This window comes from Podarcis liolepis (genome assembly GCF_965112155.1).
Source record: "Podarcis liolepis genome assembly, chromosome: 16".
NCBI classification, from domain to species: Eukaryota; Metazoa; Chordata; class Lepidosauria; order Squamata; family Lacertidae; genus Podarcis; species Podarcis liolepis.
The window spans coordinates 20137575-20162327 of record NC_139567.1 but is presented as its reverse complement, the minus strand read 5'-3'; the positions used below and the strand labels follow the sequence as shown (position 1 = coordinate 20162327).

At 42.2% G+C, this 24753-nt stretch overlaps 1 protein-coding gene and 1 long non-coding RNA gene across 3 annotated transcripts in view; one reads left to right on the top strand and one right to left on the bottom strand.

Annotated features, from left to right (window-relative positions):
• The first annotated feature begins 2997 nt into the window (after positions 1-2997).
• SIK2 (salt inducible kinase 2) overlaps positions 2998-24753 on the top strand; it is a 79895-nt gene continuing 58139 nt past the window's right edge. Inside the window, exons 1-3 of one of the 2 annotated variants that reach the window (XR_014520367.1) lie at positions 2998-3351; positions 13346-13462; positions 19295-19358. Coding sequence is in view for 1 of the 2 variants with exons in the window: in XM_083480957.1 (XP_083337083.1) it covers positions 3178-3351; positions 13346-13462; positions 19295-19358 (355 nt within the window). In the remaining variant the exon portion in view is untranslated. The remainder of the gene's footprint in view (positions 3352-13345; positions 13463-19294; positions 19359-24753) is intronic. The other variant, XM_083480957.1, reaches the window with a different exon arrangement.
• LOC310696122 lies at positions 10266-24449 on the bottom strand. The gene is made up of 3 exons (XR_014520444.1): positions 21416-24449; positions 14855-21041; positions 10266-14599 (listed from the first exon to the last, which is right to left on the bottom strand). It is a non-coding gene; the product is annotated as an uncharacterized lncRNA (long non-coding RNA).

The window sequence follows — 24753 nt, the reverse complement described above, 5'->3', positions numbered from 1 at the left end:
GATTTTTATACTGTATAATCATATATCCATATGGTGTAAGAACAGCTTGCTGGATCAGACTTGTGGCTTAGCATTGTGTTCTCAGTGGCCAACTATATATCTATGGGAAGCCCGCAAGAAGGACCTCAGTACAACAGCGCTTTCCCCATAACTGACTTTCATAGGCATACTGCTTCCACCTGTGGAGGTAGACCATAAGTCATCACGGTGTACAAAACAGAGACTCTTGGGTGCCAAATCCCCTCTGAAATAGCCCTTTACAGAAGGGTTCATTGTTGAATGGAGGTTGCAGAGGTGGACATCACCTGAAGTTTGCCCCACATAAAACTTCCAGCTGCTATCTGACCAGCTGGTTTTTCTTGTTGCTGTTAGCGTCCAGGGCTCATAGTTGTAGATATGTAAACAAATTGACACTTGCAAATTAATTATAGGCTTTTAACACCATGCAGTAATGACCATGGATAGATTAAAGAAGAATTTGAAGTCAGACATGGGTAAAAACATGAGAACTAAAGCTGTCGAAAGTAATTAGCTATTTAGATTTTCTCCTCACAACAGTCACACAAGATAGACCACTATGATTTCTACTATGGAAACTGAGGCTTAAAAAATCAGCTACACAAACTGTAGCCTGGTTCTGTACATAATTAGGCATCCCAAAGCACGTTAAAACTAAGTAACTTAAATTTATTGTTGTAGGATCCACAAAAAATATAGTCTGCCCTCTGGCTCATACTAGTTCTATCTCCAGAAACAGGATTATGCTAGAATTTGTCTTCTCTCCATATTAACTAAAAAAAAACTCAGACTCAAAAATACCCTTCAACTCTTTCTGTTTGGGTGGCACTGGCTAGTAGCTAACATACCATTGTTCATCTACCACCCTCCCATCTAGTTCAACAATTATGGGTATGATAAATCAATAAAGTAAGTGCTGCACAGTTATTAAGATTTAAAACAAAGCAGGATCAAAATAAGTATCTTTTTAGCTACTTATTTTGGATTAAAAGGCAGAAATATCTCCATTACTCAATATCCTCTCATGCCCAGACTGTCCTAATCTCTTCCAAACCAGCGCTAGCTCAGTTTTGCCTTATAATTAGGAATGGTTTTGCAATCATCCAAGTAACTTTGGAGTCCCCATAGGCTGCCAGGAGTAAATTGGGAGAATTATAGGATCAAGACAGAAGATAAAAGACACTGTGGCACCTTGGAGACTGGTTTTGTTAGGCAATCATCTCTTTGACCTATGCAGCGATATCACAAGAGTTATATATTTCAGCATCACAAACAGACAACCCCTCTTCTGCTCCTTCTCCTTTTCCATAATGCCATGGCCCCACTGGTTGGTATTTATGTTGTAGTATAAATACAATATAGATGCAGGAAGCATTTCCTAAGGTGTAACTATTCTCCCTCAAGTCTGCAATTTTGCTTTAGATTAGGATGTTGGTCTGTGGTTTTGTTGCAGAGTTGTGAAGAAGGTTCTAGGGCACACACAGTATATGGGGCACTGGTCCTCAGCCTGTTGGGCTTTACCATTACCCCCCCCCCCCCGACAACTTCAGCAATTGGGAAAGGTTGTCTTCCATGAGTGATCTTATTAAGAGGGGGAAACCTAAAATTCATTCTTAGGGCAGCACCTTTATCAAGTCAACTAAAATATCACAAAATGCAAGTTTTGAGTTCTCATATAGGAATCTATGTTTCCAAGGAAACCCAGGATTACCCAGCACATAGTTTGCAAAAAAAACCCACCTAAAACAGCTCACTGTGTGCATTATTTATTATTCCCATTTAATGGAAGCAGACGGATCACTTCCAAACAACCTAATGAGTATTTGTCCGGTTTTGTTTGCACTAAGTTTGCAAGATTATATACAATACCCAACCCAATTTATTGGGCATCCATTCCTCTGTTTGCAAGGTTACATGGCATCAATGTCTAGTAATTAGTGTCCCACTTTCCAGTTTTAACATCACTTTCCTTGCTGCAAAAAGGCTGAGGGGGGCGGGGTGTGCTGTTTACTGAATCACTTTCACTGTACAATCTGAATTTGCCAATATGCAGTTGAATCCCATTCACAAGCTTTCCTGGTGACTCGAAAATCTTAATCAGGACAAAACAAAGTTTCCAACTTCATTAGGGCAAACTAAAGCATCTCACTGTGAGGGAAACAGTAGAAGAGAAAGAATCTTCTCCCTCTGTAGAATGGTTATGCACCAAAATGTGTCCATAAAAGTACATTGGGCACATTTATCAGGCAGGCCATTAGCTTGATCCAGTGAGGCTCTTCTGATGTTATGAAGCTCACCATATTCAAACATTTCAGTATTGAAAGGGAACAACGAAACTATAATCTTTCGCGTCACAAAATTTGCCCTCCCATTGTGCCAAGCGGCGAGGGAGATGGTGACCACACGCATCAGGTGCAAAATGCGCGCAGCCACAGAACGTGAGGTAAAACGCGAGGCAAACCGCGCATTCTGTGAACGTGTGGTAAAATGACGTGGCTGGCGAAGAAAAACGGTCCCTCGCAGGACGACTCGATAAGCAACTGGGGAGGTTATCAATGTCAAAAAAAGAGCGCCTGCCCCCCCCCCCATTTTTAAAGCCAGAGCCGCTTCTCCTGATGCTTATGGCACAGCGAGGGGTGCCCGGTGCTAAAGCACAGTTTGAGAGAGGCGATAACACCTCGCGCAGCCCCACAAACGGGAATGCAAAAAGGGGTGGAGGTGGCAGGAAAGCCCCTCAAGTATCGCGCGGGGGTTGATGGGGATTTTCCCCCTCCCCCTCCCATTGGCGGGAACGGCCCCCTGAACTGGGAAGTGGCGCGCGCGCGCGGCGGGAGGATAGAGAGCGATGGCGGGTGGGAGAGGAGATGGCCGTTGGAACATTCGCCCGCGGTTGGCTCCGGTTGCCGCGGCGACGCGCGCCCCCACCCTCTCCGATGACGCGCGCCGTGACGCGCGGAGCCTGGGAGGAGCCAAGGGGGAGGAGCCGAGCGCGGCGGCGGCGGTGGCTGGGAGGGCGCCGGGCTTCAGTGGCGGCTGCTCAGTCCTTCGTGAGGGAAAGAGCGAGAGGGAGAGGCGGAGGGGAAGGAGCGGGGAAGCAGCCCCGGCGGCAGGAGGAGGAGGTGGTGGCGGCGAGGAGGAGCGGGGAGCCGCCCGGGCAGCATGGTGATGGCCGAGCCCCGGCGGCTTCCCCCTGCTGCCGCGGCGCTGCTCTTGCAGCCGCCCCGCGGAGGGTCGGGCCCCGTCCGCGTCGGCTTCTACGAGATCGAGGGCACCCTGGGCAAGGGCAACTTCGCCGTGGTCAAGCTGGGCCGGCACCGCATCACGCGGAGCGAGGTGGGGAGAGGCGCCTGAGAGGAAAAGGGGAGCGCGGTCTTGGCGGGGGGGGGGGGTGAGAGAGAAGGGAGGTGGGCATGGCGAGCCCCCCACCCTCACCTTTCTCTGGCACCGTTGAGAAGGGGGAGGGGATTTTTCCCCCTGAACAACACGCGTGTTGGGTGAGGATAACGTGTGAACGCGGGCGCCCCATTCTTCTTCCAACCAAGGGGGCGTTTCTCTATTTTTCCCTTTGGTGGAGGTTATGTTTGAAGGGGATCGAGCTGTGTCCCGCCTTATTTTCTTCCTTCTCTCAAACCACGGGTGGAGGGGGGAGCATTTCTATCAATCTCCTGCTTTCCTTCTTCTCCACCCCCTTCTCCTTGAGGTGTGCTGATGAAAGAAAGGTAAATGCTCTTTTCTCTCCCCCTTTCTTTCTGCATCCATGTGTCTTTTCTCCTTGGGAAACTATAATAATGTGGATTCCGGGAAAGGGGAAAGGATTGTGGTGGGTCCTTTTTGGGGGGTGACCCATAATACAAATATTAACAAGAGAAAGGAGGCGGTATTCCCCCCCCCATTCCTTTTTCTAAAAGTACTAAAGTCTTTGGGTGGGTGCTCTGGGAGCTTCTTTTCCACTTCATGGCCTTGCCCTTTGGGGTGCCTCAAGGTTGTGTCCTGTTTCTCTGTCATCTTTAACATCTGCAAGAAACCATTGGTGGGGGAAGTCATCATGAGGTTCAGGCTAAATGTCATTCCTATGCAGATGACACACAGCCTTACCCCTCTTCTCCACCTGCAAGCCCTAGGGGGAGGCTATCTTGGAATGGATGCAGGTGGCCTAGTTGAAGCTGAATTAGGATAAAGAGAGAGGCAGTGTGGGGTGGGAAATCTGCTGATCTGGATGGAGATATGCAGCCAGTTTGGGATGGGGCCGCATTCCCCCTGAAACATCAAGTATGTGGTTTTGGGGTTCTCTTGTACTTGGTACTGTCACTGGGAGCTTGGATCCTGCCAGTGACTAGGGGTGCCTTTTTACCAGCTTAGGCTGGCTTCCAGTTGCAACCATACCTGGAGAAAGCAAACCTTAACAGTTACACGTGTTTTGCCTATATCCCGACTAATGCACAATTCCTAGGGCTGTGTTTAAAGACACTCAGAAACTTCGACAAGTACAGAATGCGGCTGCAAGAATGGCGGGGTGGGTGGGAGGGATGGCAGTCAAAGCATACTAGACTGATACTATACCAGTTATCTTGGGTTACTTATTTATGGGCTCTAAAGTGCTGCATTTTACATTTAAAGCCATAACCTAGTCCCAAGCCTGCTCCTGTATTAGCTGCCTGGGCATTAAGGTTGCTCACAGGCCTGTCATCAAGGTCCATCAGCTAGTGATGGGGCACTTGTAGTGGTGGCCCCATATGTCTGGAGCTTGCTTGTGAAAGAAATATGTATGTTAGCTTTTAACATACCTTTAAAACTTTTTTTGTTTCAGTCTTCATTTTTCTAAATATGTGACGAGATTCTAAACGGCTGCTGCTGCTAGTTTTGTGATTGAATCATTTTGTATGTACAGTAGTTTAAAATTTGTTTCATACTGCATTAATTATAATTTATTAGCTGCCTTGGGAGGGCTTTACCTTAAAAGGTAGTGTATACATTTTTCAAGTAAATAATAAAAAGCAAGCAGCAGGGTTCTCCCTCCTTCCCATCTCACCACTTTAGAAAGTATTACGTTAACATGATGCTAGAAATGTTGCGAGGGAAGGGGGCAGTTTAGTAACGAAATGAAAGCCAGCCTAATAAAAGGCAGTCTTGGGTTTCCTAAAAGGAACATTGCCTTCACTAGAGAAGGTGCATCCCCACAAGCATACTTCCCACACACCCCTTCCAAAATGTACTTCTTCCAGGTATACACACATGAGAAGGATGCTGGCTTCATTAATGCTGCAGGACATAGTTCTGAGAAGGTGTGTGTGGTGGTGATCCAAAAGGGGTGTCTCCTTATAAAGCCCCCCCCCCCATTTAAATCAAGAGGTGTTTGCTTGTCATGGCCTGCCCCTTCAGAAAGAAGAACCGCACCCTGGAAAAGAGGTTTTTGTGATAAAACGAGATTTTCACTAGGAGGATGATCTTCGCTTTCCTCTCACCTTGGAGAATGGAGCATTATATCAAAGGAAGTGCTTGTTGGTGTGTTCTTGAAACATAGTGTCCATGGGTGGTCTTTTAGAGGAAGTTGTGGTAGGAGTGTCACCCCCCCCCCAAGCTTTCTTCGGACCTTGATCATTTTGTCCAGGAAATGAGCCTGGGCAATATGGAAAGGGTGGTGGAGTCAGCTTATGTCTCATGGCACTCTGAAATATCCTCCCACAGGAGACCTGATCCTCAAAAGTAGGTGATAAAGGTTGTTCATAACAGGGTGATAAGTGGAGGGTCCTTCCTCAAAGTAAAAACAAAACAAAATGTATCCAGAGAAGAAGGATAATGGAGCATGGCATCAAGGGTTTAGAGCAGGAGTCAGCAAACGTTTTCAGCAGGAGGCTGGTCCACTGTCCCTCAGACCTTGTGGGGCCGGGCTATATTTTTGGGGGGAAATGAACGAATTCCTATGCCCCACAAATAACCCAGAAATGCATTTTAAATAAAAGCACACATTCTAATCATGTAAAAACACGCTGATTCCCGGACTATCCACAGGCCGGATTTAGAAGGTGATTGGGCCAGATCCGGCCCCCGGGTCTTAGTTTGCCTACCCATGCAGCAGTTCACAGCCTGTGTTGGACTACAACTCCCATCATCCCTGAGCTCTGGCCTTGCTAGCTAGGGTGATGGGAGTTGTAGTTCAACAACATCTGAGCCCCCAAGAAAGTGTGATTAGAGAGAGAAAGAGAGATGGCAGTCTTCCTTGTTGTGCAGGGTGGATTGGAGTATTCTGAAAATGGTTGACACGTCTAAAAGGGACTCTGTCTCAGAAGGACATGGCTGTGCTAATTTTGAGGTGGTTATTTGCAACTGGGCAGTGGCTTCAATGACTGGAGTTGGGGGAAAGGGTCTAATAAGGCCATTGGGAAGCAGGAACTGGTATTTAGGCATCACATGGTGAACATGATTATATTTTCCCTTAATGAAATTTGGGATTGGAAGGGAGGCTGCACCTAAAGCAAAGGCAGTTTTATTATAATTGTAGGCATAAATATGGGGAGGAAGAATGGGGACATAGACGTTTACTTGAGAAGTGAGTTGGGGGGGTTGTAGCAGAGAAAGGCTGTTGTAATTTAAAACAAGGGGGAGTAGTATGTAGGATATGGTATGAAAAAATGGCTTTTTTAAAAAGAAGGGAGTTCCTGAGCACAATGAGGTAACAAGGTCAGTCGTGTGCCTAAGCAAACTGATCAGAATGATTCCTGGCACTCAGGAAGATTTCCTAGCAGGGTATCTTGTCCCTTTCTCTCAGCTGATTTTGATCTTCAGTGGTATAACTGAACTCTGCTATTGTCCTTGTAGCCTCAACCACAGTCATTTCCTTTCCAGTAACTGGGAATGTGATGGGGAAGCGTAACTTCCTTTGTCCCTTTTTTTCATTCCAGCAGCAAAAGAGGTTAAGAAGCTAGCCCAGGCCTGGCATAATGTTGGCACCTGTCAGTTTTTCTGCAACCAGAAGAATGAATGAGAGTTTATTTTTCTACTTCTCAGAAGAACTCTCAAGGCAAAACATGCTGGGATACCTTGTCAAACTTTACTGCTTTTGCTCTTAGTCCATTTTTCATGCAGACATCCCTGGCAGCATGCCCTTGGCTCATTCCATGACTGCATCTTGGAAGTGGGGAGGTGGTACATGCTGCCCATTTAGTTGTCTCAACTCTTCGGTAGTTATACCTTGGATGAGTATGATAGCAATTCTGGACGCTGGGTTTGCTATTTATCTTTTTGGAAATCACAAAAGTCAAACCTCAGAGTGCTAAGCTCCCATCTATTTTGGAAAGATCACAAAACTTAGTTCCCTTGACCTGGAGTCAGTTTAAAGAAGGATGGTTCTATTTTACCTCCCAATCATATGAATCATTCTGTCTGTGTACTAAATTAAGGCCATGAGAATCTTTTTGAATGCAAACTACACATTAAAGAAGATGCAAGTCTCAAGGGGGAAAAGCAGAGGGTACACGTAATTACAGTTTATTGGATAAATAGGTAGCTTGGTTAAGTATTAAATGAATGACTGAAGTAGTTTTTGTGGGATTTTATTAAAGTATCTAAAACGTGCTAGATTTTATTTAAGCAACTGAAAAGTTTGTTCCTAATAGAGGCTAGTACCTTGGCTGGTTTTATGCATCTTTATAGTTGTTTGTGTTCCTAGCATTTTAGCTTATGTTTTCTGAAGGACCCAAACAGTTGAGAAACTACTTACATTTTTAAAGTAAAGTTAATTACAGCATTATGTTGTGTAGGTAGAAACAGATGAAAGCGAGTTTTTAATGCCTTTAATACATAATGCTTTATTCACTTAATTCATTCACTTTGGGTTGCACTTTCCATATTACATTGTAGTGACTGCTAGGTAATTTTGTACAAATTATTCCCTGCTTGATTTTTGACCCATTTTTTAGTCTAGTGTACCAATGTAATGTTGTTAGGGGAGGTTTCAACGTTTGCTGAAAATAATGAAAAATGTTACATTGTAAATAACTTTATTTGGAGACTGCAAGATCCATTAATAAAAACACCTCTCTGAGCACTTGCAATTTTTATGTAAATACCTGGCACTATATTTAATATCTGTCAATAATAAGATTGGATTTGGCAGTAACCTACAGGACATTGCACAGAAAGTGTCAAATACAGCAAGGATGCATGAGTAGCCAGAGATTGATGTATGAACGGAAAGAACCAATTTTGGCTTCTGTAGTTGTAGTTGTTGGACACAACAAGGCTCAGAGCGTAAAATGTGCAAAAATAGATGTTTGTAAAGAAGCTTTCTGTTGCTAAAGGGGATCATAAATTCAAATGGCATTCCTTCATGCTGACAGCCATGCACCTTGTTCAAATTTCAAATAAGAAATTCACCTCTGTTTCTGATGTTAAGTCAAGAGATTACAATGCTATGCCATCCTGGTGGTAGTTTTTTGAAATTATTTTCTTCAGCTTTCCTTTTTATAATTCCATACTTTAAAATTCTGCTAAAATGGAACTTGATCACCTTGTCTCATGACTTTTCTTGACAACCTGATATACACAGGGGTGTCTTATACATGGAAAAGTATGGTAAGCAACTTGAGGGATTCATGAGCTCTGCTGGCACAGCTGGATTGGTGAGAGAGGATTGTACAAAACCATGCATGGCTCCACTTCATCTCCCCACTCCCAGTTCTGCTTTCCGCAATGCAGGAAGCCCCTTTGAGATAGTGTTTTTGTTTCAAGTATTTAGTGCATACTGTATTATTATTAAGAACATAGAAATTGCCTGATAAATCAGTGTTGGTTTCATCTACCCAGTATCTTGATGGATGGTGGTCACTACTTTAATGTTTTACAGTGGGTTGCAGTTTTTTCTTCCTATCTGTATGTTACCATTTGCAGCTGTCACAGCATCTCTAGAAAGAGGCACATATTGGTTATGGCACAGAGGTGTGTGGCAATTAGGGTTGCAAAGATTCAGAAGCAATATGCTTTGGTTTGCCTCTACAAGAGAGAGGAACTTAAAACAAGAGAAAGAAATAGATTTGGGCAAAACTCCTATGATAATCATGTTGATAAACTTCTGTGAGCAAAGATTTAGAATGCATATTCAAAAGAAGTATTAACAGTGGTGAATTGTATTTAGATTGGGTAGACTAGACTGCTATGGTTCAAGCATCTTCTACTGTGTTTCTCATAACTGGCATAAGTTTTGCTTCCTAACTTTTGCTGCTTTATTAAGGCTGAAAAATTATTATATTCAAGGATATCTTAAAATCATTCTCAAAAGAAATCAGAAGTGGACCAAAACACTATGAACTTTTGAAATGTAGCATTAACAATCCGCAACTATAAGTGTTGGTGACAAAGTGTTCTGTAAAAAGGATTTGACAGTGAAGACTAGAACCACAGCAGAATGTATGCAGTTTTCCCCTCCCTTCTCATGTTTCAGAATTAGAGGAAATAAGTGAAAGTTAGGGAAGTAACTTGGTTGACTTACTGAAAACTAAATTTCTTGGAACTGTATAGCTTGCAGACCTTCAAATTTATTTCATCATTGTTTGGAAAGGTTATATTGCTAGCAGATATCCATAGCATGGAGAGAATAAGGGAGTAGCAGCAAGATGGATTAGCACTGTGAATCTGGAACCAAGTTTACAGGAAAATTGCAGGTATTTCCACACTTTTAAAAATGTGGTCTCTATTCTGGAGTTTCATTGTGCTCTTGGCCACAAATAAATGCAAGGAAAAGGAAGATCTTCCTTTTTATTAAATTGAAATAAAGAACAATTGAAATACAACTCAAATGCATTTGGACAGATCAGACATGATTGCCAAGTCACTATATGTTCTTCTTTTTCAGCAATTTTGATCCTTGCTGATCACCACTTTTTAAAGTGGATTTCAGTTTTGTAGTGCCTCCCCAACCTGAACTTCTCCTTTGTACTTAATCAGCTTTCTAAATTGTAGCTTAAACTTGTGGTCACCTCCTTTGGAGTTAACCTGATTTGAAGTTTCTGCCATCAGCTAGTTATTTTGTACTGTTTCAAGCTAGATGGGCTCTTGGAGAAATGTTCTGAAGACACCACATCTTCTTTGAGTTTGATTCTTAAACATTATAGAAAACATAGACATATCCTTTTCCCACTTCAGGAAATACCGGGCTGTAGCAGAAGAAACTGTTGTGCCAAACATTTATAAATAATTAAGCTTTTTGCTCAATCAGGATTTGTTTTCCTTGTAGCCAGGAGCTGCTTCCAAAGTTACAAGAAGAAATGGTTGTGTTTGCCTTCTGAGTCCCTCCTTGGCTTGTAACCACTTTGAAGTCAATGCTGCTGCATGGTTGTATGCATGATGAAGAGGGTGAGCTGTTGTGATTATCGATGAATACCCTTGACTTGCAAGACAGATGTACCTGCAATCTCAAAATCTCTTGCGGTGTCTTAGCATGGCTGGGGTGGGATAAGAAGAATTCCTGCTTTCTGAATGAGTGAGCAAAAAGGAGAGTGGTGTATGGGTGAGAGATGAGGATGCCCCCAGATTTTAGTTTAACTAAAATGTTCTTTAGTAGCACAATAGTAGCAGGACTGGAAAATATCTCTACTTGAGCTCCCAGAGACAGTCAGTGCCTTGCCTGACTATTGACAATATCTGACTCCATATTGTTTTTAATAGGACTATGTAGCTTAATGTACCTTTATACACTTGCATGGCAGCTGAGGTGTCTAGGAAGGATAAAAATTCTACTAGCTTCTGTTTCTAGTAAGTTTTTATGTTTCAATGATTCATCGGTCTTTCACCCTTCTTTAAAAGCATTGCTAATCTTAATGATACTTTGTGACATTTTCACAGGTTAGTTATCTGTTGGGTAAACAAAGGAAGTGTGGGTTTAATTCCTCTTCAAAAGAGTGTTGACATTCACTTTTCCTGAATGCCTGTTTTCGTCTTAAACAAAGAAAATAGAAGCTTTAAGCAGCTTGATGCAGGGTTGGAGCTTTAAACTCTGGTTACATGGTCACTTAAGTCATTTATTATTAGTTGTAGCACTTCACATATATATGGGAAGATATAGGTCTCTATATAGGACCAGATAGTTGTCTAAATTCAGTGAGTGAAGTCTTCTTAATTTGCTGTGGGTATGCAACTAAATTTGCTGTGATTATACTGCTACGGGGAAGTTGATCTCTCCAACATGCTGTATCGGTTCTCATGGAGATCTTAGATCAAGAAGATTTCATAGTAGATTTGTAAGATTATAAGAGACCTGAAGATCCATTTCTAGATCAAGTCCTGCACTGAATCAGGATCCTGCGTGCTCCTTAAAACAAAATGTATTATTTAATATAGCAGTTTGAGATCATTCCAGATGATATGGTATATCGTAATAGCAAGGGCCACACAGCAATCAAAATAGATGTCCACTGGAGAAGAAGCAACTTAATACAAACACAGAACATTCAAGCAATCAAGAATCATTCCTTTTTCTTCAGTCTTCTGCTCTGCACCTTCTCAAATGCTTGGGGCATATAATGGAAAAAAGTAGGCATATAGGAATAAATGGAAAAAGTAGAAACGCAAAATACAAATTAACACACACCCCACAACCCAGTAGGTTCTTAATATTTAAACATCATAACAAATGACAGTGATTCTGAAAGATCCTGCAGCTTGGGTGAATCCTGCCAGAAGAAGGATTTATTCTGTTGAAGGGGCTGCTGAGAATACATCTTTGTCCAATTTTGTAGTCTCCATGCTGCCACAAAGATTTTGTGCCATGCTTGTATATGTTGTTGGTAACCATTTCTACAGTTTTTCAGAGGTCATTCAGCTCAGGCACTGAAGCAAGATTGTCCACTGATCCATGTAGTATTTTCAGTTGCACATTCACACATTCATTTGCATTTGAAATGTACCTGTGAACTCATTACTGCATTTCTTTATAACTCCTTCCACACCATTGCCTGAGAATTGGGGTTTTGCAAGCCCAAAACTAGAGTGTGTTTTTTAATCATCATTATTATTAATTAAATTTCTATACTTCCCTTCATCCAAAGATCACAGGGCTGTTTACAACAGAAAAACTCAAAAATATGTGCAATAATAACAACCAAAAACAACAAGCTGCCCACACTGTAGATAAGCTGAGCTGTATTTAAGTGGGGTGAGTTTCCCTAAGGAGAGCTTATTCTCAAGTCCTAACAGTGTGGTTATAAATTACTTTATGTATGAGACATTAATCACAGTTAAAATAAGGTGTATGTAATAATTCAAACTACACTGATTTTGTTTTTGTACTAAATATGAAATACTATGTGAATTTCTGCTTAAATTGTATTTTTGTATTCAACAACATCTATTGGGGGTTAGTACATGGGGGTTCATTAATAGAGTAGGCACATGAGATTATTTTTTTAAAAAATCAAGTTGTCTATTACTAGTGGGAACAAGCTTCTAAGCAATTTGGCTGGGATGCAGAAAGCTACTTTAGGAAAACTTGCATGTGCCAAGTAGCTTTTGGTTTGTTGATTGTGGTCCCACCCCACCCCCAACCTGCAACAGCCCCCAATAAGTAATGATTTCTTATTTAGCCTGTGGACTGCTACTCAAGGAGCACTAATTCAAAGCGGCCTTGAGGTTGCAGAATGAGTTGCAGTATCTATTATTCACTTGTGAATGATCATATATTGCCTTCTTCAGCCAAAATGTCTGCAAGTCTTTTTGCCTTTGCAAAGGCACATGCTACAGCCTTTCTTAACTACAGTTTCCTGGTTTGTCTGAACTGGGCCACAATAGATATCTGCTTTGGAACAAGCCAGGATGTTGAACCATGGTTTGAAGTTGCTTTAACATTATGAGTTTTTGCAAAGTTGGTTCAGACAACATCAAGACAAAGTGCAAAATTCTGTTCATATCTATTACTAGAAAGCAACAGATAGAATGGAATGGCACAGGGAAAATGCTATAGAGATCTTCATTTCCATGGCATCCTGGCCCTCGGGACTTTCCTATTGGGGTCCTGTTTGTTTTGAAACACCTTGTTCCTCTTTAGCATAAAATGTGAAAGTAGACTCTCCTGTGTATAATAAAATGTGATCATGTTTTACTAGAGTTCTGGCCAAGTGTCTGAACCTGTTCTTTCTGTTACAAAGGAAGTGTTGAGCACCTGCGTGCTAACATGTTAAGAGTATTTTCAAATTCCCTCCAAAATACTTTGTTTTGTGAGTATAACACTGTAGTTCTCTTAGAAAAAATAAAGAAAAAATTGGGTCATAACCTATATACTGCCTTTTTGACCTGGTTTGGCAAAGCCAACTTTTAAAATTCTTCTTGTAATTGGTTCTAGGTGGCAATAAAAATCATTGACAAATCCCAGCTAGATTCGGTGAACCTGGAGAAAATTTATCGTGAAGTGCAGATAATGAAAATGTTGGACCACCCACACATTATCAAGCTTTATCAGGTACGTAGCTATATTCTCTGCTAAGCCTTCATGTTAAGGGTTTGAGTTTGTGAGAATTAAGCCCTGTGTCCCATGAAGTCCTGTATTGTAAGTTTTATCTTGTTGCTGTTGGTTGGAGTTTTTATGTGGCAGTTTTATAAATCTGGCAGGTTTATAAATCTGGAAATAATTAAAAATCGGTATATATGAGAGGAGGTTTTTACTTGGTTGTTTGTGAACAATGACATCATAATGGTTTTGAATAGTTCATTAATTCACAGGGACTGAACTCCCATTAACTTGAACAGCCACAGACAAGGAAAGCTAGACATCTGACAGATTCCCCAGTCAGCCCAAGACCCTTGTTGACAGGAACAGACACCCAGTAGGTTTTAGGTTAGAGTGCAGGGAATCTGCTTAGTGTGGAAGTTCAGTCACTTGATGATATTGCCTCTCTCATAGCCACCATAAGGCCAGGTCCAGGTGGGTCAGAATTATTTCATCTTTTATAGCATCCTGTTTGTTATGAAATATGCAATTTGACCTGAATGCTTCTGTGACAATGGCCAGGTTTGCCCATCGCAGTCAGGAGCTCCAAGTGAATCTGATGTCTAGCCAAAGTGAAACAGTGCGAATGCAAGCTGTACTTGCAAAGGAACAATTAAGAATGTACCCTACAGTTACTGATTGTTCCTTTCCGAGCTCAGCTTGCAGTCAGTGCTGTTTAACTTTGGTGCCAAAGGGAAGCCACCCTGTTTTTGCCTGGGGGGTCAGAGTCACCTGATGATGTCAAAAGGGTGACCTCACCCATTCATCAGACGTGGCCCATGGAGGGTTGGCTGCAATGGGATCTGGTTCTCTGGCAGAAAATAGTTGCCTATGCCTATGTCAAACCATAGTTATAATTACTGAGAATAAGTAGCATGCTTCTGCACACTGCTTAAAAGTGCCCTCTTCACACTATTCCTATTCCTGGCCATGCCACACGGGGAGCAACAGGCCACAAGCTATGGCTTGTTGTGTCACCTAACCCAGGCTTGTGGTTTGTTTCTCTCCAAACAAACTGCAAGCTGTAAGCCAAGGTTTATCCAGGAGTAGGGGAAGAGTGAAGCAGGAATTTTGAGCAGCGTGTACAAACCCACCGCTTGCTTGCATCTGCTATTACAGTCATACCTTGGGTTGAATACGCTTCGGGTTAGGCAAATTCGGGTTGCGCTCCACTGCGACCCAGAAGTAATGGAGCACGTTAATTCAAGTTTTCGCCACGCACACATGCACAGAACGTCAAAATGACGTCACGCGCATGCGCAGAAGCGCCAAAATGTGGCACGCACAGACACGCGGACATGGGTTACATTCGCTTCGGGATGCGAACGGGGCTCCGGAACGGATCCTGTTCGCATCCTGAGGTACCACTGTATGTAATGTGATGTGTGATCACAGCCAATGAGAATTCAATACAGTAGTACAATCTACAAAATAAATTTCCTAGAGTGGAAAAGAGAACTTTCTAAAACTGAGCTAAAGCTTTGGATGTGGATTTTGCCAATGTGTGTTTTAACTGGAGAACTTCTTTAGAAATCTGCTTGGTTTAACCTGATTTTCTTTCCCCCATTATGGTACTTGATTTGCTCTAAACCTTGATTGTGTGAAGGCGGGAAATCATTCTTTCAGGCATGACTCCATCGCTTTGTTTTAATGTGTTAGCCTGATGCTGCTAGAGTGTTTGGGTTGCTAATGCTTAAATCTGAACCCAAGGGCCCATTTATGCTACAGATGTGACTAGTATAGATTTGTTTTTCAATGTCATTGCTTCCCCCAAAGTTTCCAGGAAGTGTTGTTTGTCAAGGTTCTGAGAACTATTTTGTAGGCTTCCCTAGTTCTCAGCTTCCTTATGGGGAGCCATTAAATTTGCTTAAAATGTTTACATGCCCTAAACTGTTATTCTTTGCACACACACAGACACCCAATCCAGTGTCACAGGCAAGATTTTCATTGTAAGCACAAGTTAAGCATAAATTAAGTCTCCATCAAATCTTTTCAAAGGCCGCATCCCCCCTATTAAACCTCTCATGTCTGATGGCAGGGCACATGCAGGAATCGGTCCAAATTATTATGTGATCAAGCGTTCATCTCTATATCAAAGTTAAAGCAGTGTTGTTTGTTTGTTTGTTTGGTGAATTTAGCTTTTATTTTGAGTAGGTAGCTGTTTGAAATGTGAAACAAAATATTAAGCTGAAGCTGAGAATGGGCATTCAGGTTTTGCTGTTCTATTTTGCATTTGGTGCCTTACATGAGCTGAAACATCATAATAGAGCAGGGGTAGCTAATGTAGTGTTGTTGGTCTTAAATTCCCATCATCACTAGCCATTAGCCATGCTGGCTGGGACTTATGGAGTCCGATGATATTTGGAGGGCACCTTGCTGGCTGTCCCTGCAATACAGTAAACACATAATCAAATATAGATGCTGAATATGTGGATAAAGGATACAGTTCAAGAATGCTTCCCGAACTATGCCTAATGAATTGAACAGAACTTATTCCAGAACACATCTGCGTGGAATAAAATGCCAGTAGATTGTATCCAATGTAAATTTAAACAGGAGTTTTAGTTCTGAGCCATCTTGTATGCTCTGTGTCCCAGTGACATTAATGGATTGTTCCCATTAAGTGTTGATGCCTCAAGCAAAATAGGAATCTTCCTGCTGTTTAAGAGGGAAGATTTGATTTAATGAGGTCTGTCTTGTTAGTTTTAATTTTACCATCAGAAATAGTCTAGTGGTTCAGCTTTATTAAATCAAGTCTTAATCTTGACAGCAACCTATAAATCAAGGGATACAATTCTAATAGTATGAAACAAACATGTTACTTTGGGCTGTTTTTTTTAAAAAAAATAACCTGGAGTGCACAAAGGAGAGTTGTTCCAGTAGTCAAAAGAATATAATAACTGTCTTGTGGTCTGCAATCTTGATGTAAAAGTGGCTAGTTACCACCACTCATATTTCCCCACCCCAAAACAATCTCCACTTTTCAAGAATTTGCAGTTTTTATTAATAAGCAACCTCCTTTTAAAACTCCTATGCATGTTGGGATTGCAGGTAGACGTTACTGCTCACAGGTCAGCTAGGAGCCAAATGTGCATGCAAACAAGAAATATATGGTGACTAATCTCACATTGAGCAATAATGAGAGGGTATCACACTCATTCCTATTATATGTTTATATAATGATTTCATATTTGAAAGAGGGAAGGGAGAGTAGGCTAGGTTAATGGCAAGGTTAATGTGACCTTTTCCATTTGCTTTGGACACCATAGCAGATAGATCCTACCGCTTTGGGTTCCCTTTTTATTTCTATCTGCCTGTGAATCATTTCCCTCCAAGGTAGCCCCCGTTAGCCTTTTCTGCAGGAAAGGAAGGCAGAAAACATACTGACCTGCCCCTCTGTTGGACGGAGGCATCTGGTGCATCCCCTAGCACTGCCCAAGAAAACCTGCAAGAGAGACCAGCAGGAGCCAAGTTAGTGGGGAAGCTTAGCAGCTTGGGCACCACTTTTCTCCTGAAAAAGGCCACTGGGGAGCTTTCAGGTATATAACCTTACCTCCAAGCAGCCAAGAAACCTTCCTGCAAGAAGGGTGGGGAGCTTGCTACCTTGACTTCTTAGAAGTATCTCTCCTCCAGCAACCAAACCCTCCCAGTCTTGGAACTGGGGAGAGGGCAGAGATAGCTGCTTAAGCATTGGGATTATCCCTACCCACCTCTACAGCTTCAGATTTGGGGGCGTGACTGACTGCTTGTCACCCTTACCAGAGGGTGGTTGCACAGTTACCTTGGCAATAGAAAAGGTTGCCACCTGAATTCTGATACCAAAACTGTTCACTTTGGGCAGGACATGAAACTTGATTACGGAATCCAGATTAAATTCTGGTCATGTTTTGTTGATGGTGGTACAAAATAATGTTATGACTTCTGGTAATTCACTAATACAATTTATTACAATTATTAAAAGCATTTCTATCTTGCCTTTTATTGGTAAGCCCATTGGATATTTTAACATTAAATGAACTTAACATTCATTTAGTGCCAGCAGTGCACTCTCTGTCATGATGGTTTGCAATCTGTATTAGATTGAGCAGAGGCAGAGGCCAGATTTGGAAAAAGTATTTGAAATTCTCAGGAGATGATACAATTCCACAGCATTAGCCCTGCACAGAGCTGAAAAATAGTTTGCGTTCCTAGGTGCCAACACCACATTTTTTTGTATTCAGTTAGGGTCCCTGGTAAAAGAAGCTTCATAAAAGAGTAGAGAGGATGTATTAACTGAAAATACAAAAAGCTAAAATCTATTGTAGCATCAGAGCTAGTAGACTAGCTTTTTGCTTAGATTTATGTGGATTCCTAAGAATATGTATTGTAAAATAACCAATTTTAAAAGGAATCTTAGTTTCAAGACTGAAAAATCCTGATCAGCAGTTCAGAGTTTAAGGAGAGTTTATTCTGCAATCTCATTCTATAAGCTGTTAAAAAAGTTACCAGCCAGATAACCTATTCGGTGAGAACTTTGAGGCTCACTTTGTGTTTTGTCTTGTTGCTCACAACAACCAGTGACAAAGCAAGGCTTAAAAGAAAGTGCCCAGGAAAAAGACGACAATGTAATGAGAGGATAATCGGGGCCAACATACCTTGGATATGTATGTAAAGATATTTGAGTTCCTTAACAAAAATAGTTAAAATTAAAATAAATAAACTTAAGTAGGAAAAAATGCACAAGGAAGACTTAGCATGCCGTGTGTGAATGAATGAATGAAGAGTAGAATGCACTGTTTGAACTTCCAATCATTTATTTGGTTTTGCTTTATTATGTTAATGTCCTTTGTCATGGAACCCAAGATGGTGTACGTGTGGTTCCCAGGTGGCCACCTATGCAGGTGCTGATTTGACCCAGACCTGCCTTGCAGACCTGCTTAGCTTCAGCAGGGCAGCGATCCCATGTGCATTCACATCATACTCATATAGCAAGGGTAGCCAATGAGGTGTCCTCCAGATGCTGTTGAATGACAACTCCCATTACCCCTCACCATTGGCCATACTGGATGGGGCTGATGGGAATTGTCCATTAGCATCTGGTGAAGCACCACATTGACTGTCGTATAATACCAAGGAGGAGAACATGGCTGTCAGACAGGAGCATTCCCATTACCAGGGGATGGGTGTACACTACTGTACATTGTTAATAAGGTCCCATTTATTAGATACAGCTTTTGATTTACATTCATGTTGCTGTTTTATAAGAGTACTTACTCAACTTGACCTTCCCAGAGAGAAGGCCTGAATAACAATGATTCTGATATTGTATAAGTGGATTCTCATGATTCATCAGACTCTTGAGACCCTGTCTCCAAGATTAAGAACACATTGCATTGTGGTTGTTTTTTCTCTTTTTCCCTCCCACAGTATCTGTTACTTACCTTAGAGCATCATGAACACCAATGCTAAGACCCCAGATGCTATCTAGTCTCCTGGTAATTTAGGAGTTGAGCAAAGCAATTGCTTCGGTATATTGGCTGAAGTCCTACTGCCTTTAGACTAAGTCTTAAAATTGGTCCTGGGAAATCTCAACATCCTCTTAGCGAACTTCATGGCCAAGAAACAAAGACACTGTCTAGGCACTAATTTAAGAAGCTGCTGAATCATACTTTTAAATTAGAATATTTGTAGCATGAGAATATTAGGCTTTTAAAGGCCACCTGTGATGTATTTTGTGAGGCAGGGGTGTTATTGAGAAATTTCTAGGATTTTGTTTTTAAAATTCTTTTCGCCTATTAAACTAATGTGTGATTTTTCCATCAATAGGTAATGGAGACCAAAAGCATGTTGTACCTTGTGACAGAATATGCCAAAAATGGAGAAATTTTTGGTAAGTCTTTTCACTTAAAAATAGCTTGATAGTTTATTTCAGCAGCTAAATACTGTGAGTTGTGGGAGGATTGTTTTCATTCTAAAAATAGAAGCTTTAGATCAACTTTTTACTGCACTCACTTCTCTTTTAAAGGAGGTTTTCATATAAAACTAATTCATGAGCATTACGTCATCTCTTGCTCAGTAGGTTAGCAAATAAAATGTGTTGTAGGCCAGTTTGTCATTTCACAATAGTGTTGACTCTTGGCAGTTGAAAGTTGTTAAAATATTAGTATATTTCCAATCCGAAAACTGGTTTTCTTGTCTTTCCACTTATCTATTATTGTTCTTATATGGAGTTCTTATCATTTAGCCTTGCCACTGAATAAATAGAAGTTCCCCATTTGTACAAACTGACCTGTGCTTTTGATAAATTTGTAAGACACTGTGTAGTGGCAGGATTGCCATGCAGGTTGTCAGGGAAATGCTGTGGAGCTTTTACAGACAGGGCTATCCTCAAGATGACAACTTAACATCCATAAGTGAAAGTGGTAGCTTTGAAAATAAATTGTCCTGAATATGTATTGCATATAAATATTTGAATCAACCACTTTTCAACAACAACAAATTCAGAGCAGTTTCCATAAGAAAATAGGGCAACAATTTCATTTGTCCTGTTCCTTCAGCAGCTCCTGACTTTCCGAACCTGTGGAGGAACCTGCTGGAGATGAGGAAGGGTTTCCATAGGGAAGAAAATAGCCCCATACCTTAGAAGGTTGTTGCCAAGCACCAGGCCTGAATAACACTATGTTAGTGTCCAAAGAGGGCAAGGGCTTCTGGTTTCCTGCACAGATGTTATCATTGGCCCCTGGCTCCCAGAACTCTTGGTGGAATAAGTTTCTGGAGGTGCTGGGAGAACAGTGGTGTAAAAAGAAGTCCTCTTCTTTCCCCTACCTGCTTCCAACAGTACCCCAAGACTTTTTTTGAATAATGATACATAATTTTGGTCCAGGACCAGAGTTCAGGAGCCTGGTATACTGGGATAAAGAACCTGTTGACATCTCTGGGGAATCAATAGCTTTTTGTTACCTTTCCTTTGGATACTTCATTGATTTTATTCTGCATTTTAGTCAGGGAGGCGATTGTACATTCCCAGTACTTAATTACTGTTGGGTCCCAGTATCACCATACACAGTGATTCTGCGGAATCTGCCCCTTTTGAAGTTTCTACATTGACAATATTTTTTTGATGTACAATGACACTACCCCCAGTGTGCCCTTCCCTGTTCTTTCTGTAGAGTTTGTATCCAGAGATAACTGTGTCCCGCTAGTTCTTTCTTATGTCACCAAATTTCCATTAATTCCCCCTATATCTGTGCTCTTTCTTAGTATCAAGTACTTCAGCTGGCCAGTCTTGGCTTTGGCATTGTGTTTACCCTATAGTCCTTTGGGATCTTTGAATTGCTGTCATGTAACCTTGCACTTGAAATGCCTAGTTCTTCTCTCTCCTTTGAGCAATCATGAACATTTTCACCTTCATCCCTGGAGGATAATTTGTTCTGAACTGGATGCTCCTCAGCTGCTGTTGGCTCTCCACTAGCAATCAGTTTAAAAGATGCTCTGCCACCTTTTCAATTTAAAGCACCAACAGTCTGGTTCCATCCTGGTTCAAGTGGAGTCCATCCATTTTGTACAAGCCAAACTCATTCCCAAACATTTCCCAGCACCTAAGGGACGCGGGTGGCGCTGTGGGCTAAACCACAGAGCCTGGGATTTGCCAATCAGAAGGTCGGCGGTTCGAATCCCCATGACGGGGTGAGCTCCCGTTGCTCGGTCCCAGCTCCTGCCAACCTAGCAGTTCGAAAGCACCTCAAAGTGCAAGTAGATAAATAGGTACCGCTCTGGCGGGAAGGTAAATGGTGTTTCCGTGCTTCTCTGGTTCGCCAGAAGCGGCTTAGTCATGCTGGCCACATGACCCAGAAGCTGTACAACGGCTCCCTCGGCCAATAAAGCGAGATAAGCGCCGCAACCCCAGAGTCGGCCACGACTGGACCTAATGGTCAGGGGTCCCTTTACCTTTTTAACAAATCAATAACCTTTTCCTAACACCACCATCCCATCCATGAATTGAGATTGCACCACTATGTCTGTCTATCTTGCTCTCTGCATGGAACAGTTAGTTCTTCTGAGAAAGCTGCCTTGAAGCTCCTGGCTTTCAACCTCCTATCTAGTAACCTAGATTTGTTTTCTAAACACCAGGACAGCATGATTACAGTTCCCCACATCACTGGTGCCAAGAGGCACCATAAGCACTGACTCCACCCCAGAACCGTCTAACAGGCCATCAAAACAACTCATAACATATGCAGCCTTCACACCAGCCAGGCAAGTCACTATGCATTGAGCCCCATTGCTTATCTAATTATGTCCCTAATGTTCAAATCACCCACTAATAAGAAGGTTATCATCAGCGTGAGAGGATAGCTGCTTAGACTATCCCCCAAACCCCGGGATTATTTCCTGAGAGTGACATCTTCCTCCCAGAGACCATTATTCGCGGTAACAGCAGAGAAGCTTTCGCCTTGCGAACTGGGTGCAGGTACCACAACCCTGAAGGCCTTGGCTACTAACCTCTGGCTTTCTCAGCTTCTTAAGGTCAACCACCATGGCCTCAAGGGAACAAACTCATTCCCTGTGGGCCAGGAGCTTATTGCTCTGAACACCTACCCACAACTGCATCCAGCAGGCAGATAGTCGTATAGTCCCCACACTTGATCTTGCATGTATAGCAAGCTTAGTTATTGAAGCCTATCCATGTCAGTGACGGCATCTCCTCCTAGGGAGCAGTGGGCCAGAAATAGTTCCACCAAAGAATCAGAGCTCATGTTCTAGTAAGTAAGTTGTGGTCATTGATGACTTACATCATGGTAGAAAACATGGTCCATGTGAATTTTCAGGATTGGTGCTGAATAAGATTGCTCAACCTCTGTCACAAGATGGCTGTCTCTTTGCTCCATGGTTTATTTTCTGTTGCTGTTTGCAAGTTTTTGTGGGGTTCTTTAAAACCTGATAAAACAAAAACCTGTGAGATAGATGTTCTGTTGTGAGCACACATTTGAGTCACGGTCTCTGTTATCACCAACTGAAACTCAGAAAACTCTGGTCATTATTCAGTACTGATTTAAACTTAAAAACAAGTTCTCTGGAAACCAAATGTTCTGGCAGTGGTGGTCTTAGAAGAGACTAGGTGAATTTGAAGCCATGCTTCTTTAATTTCTAAGGTGCTTATTTAATTTCTAAAATGATGATTACGTCTCTATGTGAATCCTGCCTATCTGACCTAGAAACACTTTCCCATCATTGCCTTATTCCAGATGTATGAGGGCAGATTGTTGTTAGTGGTAAGAGAAAAGCACTGCATACGTTCAGGAATACTGTATTATTTTGCTGGATTTTTATTGCAGCAGTATAGGCTTAAATGGAGCACTAGTTGTACAAGAACGTTATGGAAGCTCTTAGGAGAAAGATGTTGAAGCATTGTTTTGAGCTGGCTTTAATCTACTTAATCCACCTTCGTGTGTGGTGGCAGGATAGGATAACCCTTTGGGTGCCTTCCAGACTTCCATTTGGTTTGGGCAAAAATATGGCAGATGATGGATGATACAGCTAAATGAAACTTCCTCATATACCATGTATCTCAGGCATGCGTTACAGTATAATGCTTCCAAGCACATGGTTTGAATAATGAATAATTGTGCGTTAAAAATTGCTGCAGATGGACTGTTCTGGGTAGCTTCAATTTCAGAGCAGCATTTTTGGTTTACTAGAGCCAGTGTGGTGTATAGCTGCTAGAATGTTGGATGAAGATCTGGGAGACACTAATTCCAAGTCCTCACACAGACATGAAGGTCACTGGGTAATCTTGGGCCAGTTGCCATCTCTCAGCCTAGCCTATCTCCCAGGATTGTTGGGATTAAAATGGTGGTTGTGGGGAAACCCATGTATGCCACCCTGAGTTCTATGCAAGTAGAGATAAAATACAAGAAGCAGAGATAAAATACAATAAGGAAATAAATGAGAGCTCTTCTGGGAAAGCACAATGATATGTGGCAATTTTATTTATAGTCTATTGTCATAATGTTCTCCCTGCTAGATGTAACCATGTACAGTGGTACCTCAGGTTACAAACACCTTGAGTTACAAACACTTTGGGTTACAGACTCCGCTAACCCGGAAGTAGTACCTCGGGTTAAGAACTTTACCTCAGGATGAGAACAGAAATCGCGCAGCGGCAGCGGGAGGCCCCATTAGCTAAAGTGGTACCTCAGGTTAAGAACGGTTTCAGGTTCAGAATGGACCTCCGGAACGAATTAAGTTTGTAACCAGAGGTACCACTGTAAATCGTTCACACCAGTTTCTGTGTAGCCTTAAATTGGGAGAATTTCAGTTATACCTTTCATACCTCCACAGCAGGATGGGGTAAACTCCAGGAGTCCGTTGCTGGTTTTGAGGATGTTGTGTGTTGTGGTATTGTACTCCTTTAATATCCTCCAATATGGCAGTGTGGCCCTCTAGATCCTATCCCTGACCATTGGCAGTTCTGGCTGGGGCAGATGGGAGTTGGAATCCAACAATGTATAGAGGGCCAAAGATTCCCCACTCCTTCTTTAAAGGTCAAATCTTACTGTGCATACTTGTGTTAAGTATATATCACATGCTCCTCTGGCATAGTATGGAAGGCAGAATTCCTTGGTTCTGGCTCACTACGAGGAAGGTAGCCTGATGTGTAGTACTCCTTGTTTTCTGTGCCCTGAAGTGTGAAATGTGAGCAAGTCCCTGCTGTCCCTTCTTTGCAGTCTGTATCGTCAGTGCTTAGCAGAAAATCCCATGGGAGGAAATTCCAGTTTGCAAGGACAAAGCTCATGTTCTTTTATTTTTGATCAGTTTCTCTTTCTGCAGTGGTGGTAGTTAGATTATATCTATGTAGTGTAAATGAGATTTCCTGTAATTCAAGGGTGCGGAACCTTTTTCACTCAAAGGCTGCATTCCCTTGTAGCCAGCCTTCTAGGGGGAGTGTGCTGATGGGGGTGGACCCCAAAGTGGTGTTGCTAAAGTGGGCAGGGCCAGAACTGGTAGTGGGCAGGGCTAACTCACACATCCACAAAGCCTGCCCCCCATTCATTTTTTCCTCACCCAAACTTCCATTTACTAGGTGTACAACTTCCCACCACCACAATTATGGTTGGAAGTTCATCCCCCCTCCAAGTCTCATTGTAATGTGGGTGCATTTTCAGTATAGAAGTCATAGGCCAGCCTTTCCCTCCCCGACTGCAGCCCATCACATGTATTTCACACCAAATGCAGGTTTCAGGAAACCCTCCTGTTGGGTTTGGTTGGTGGTGGGGCAAGGAGGG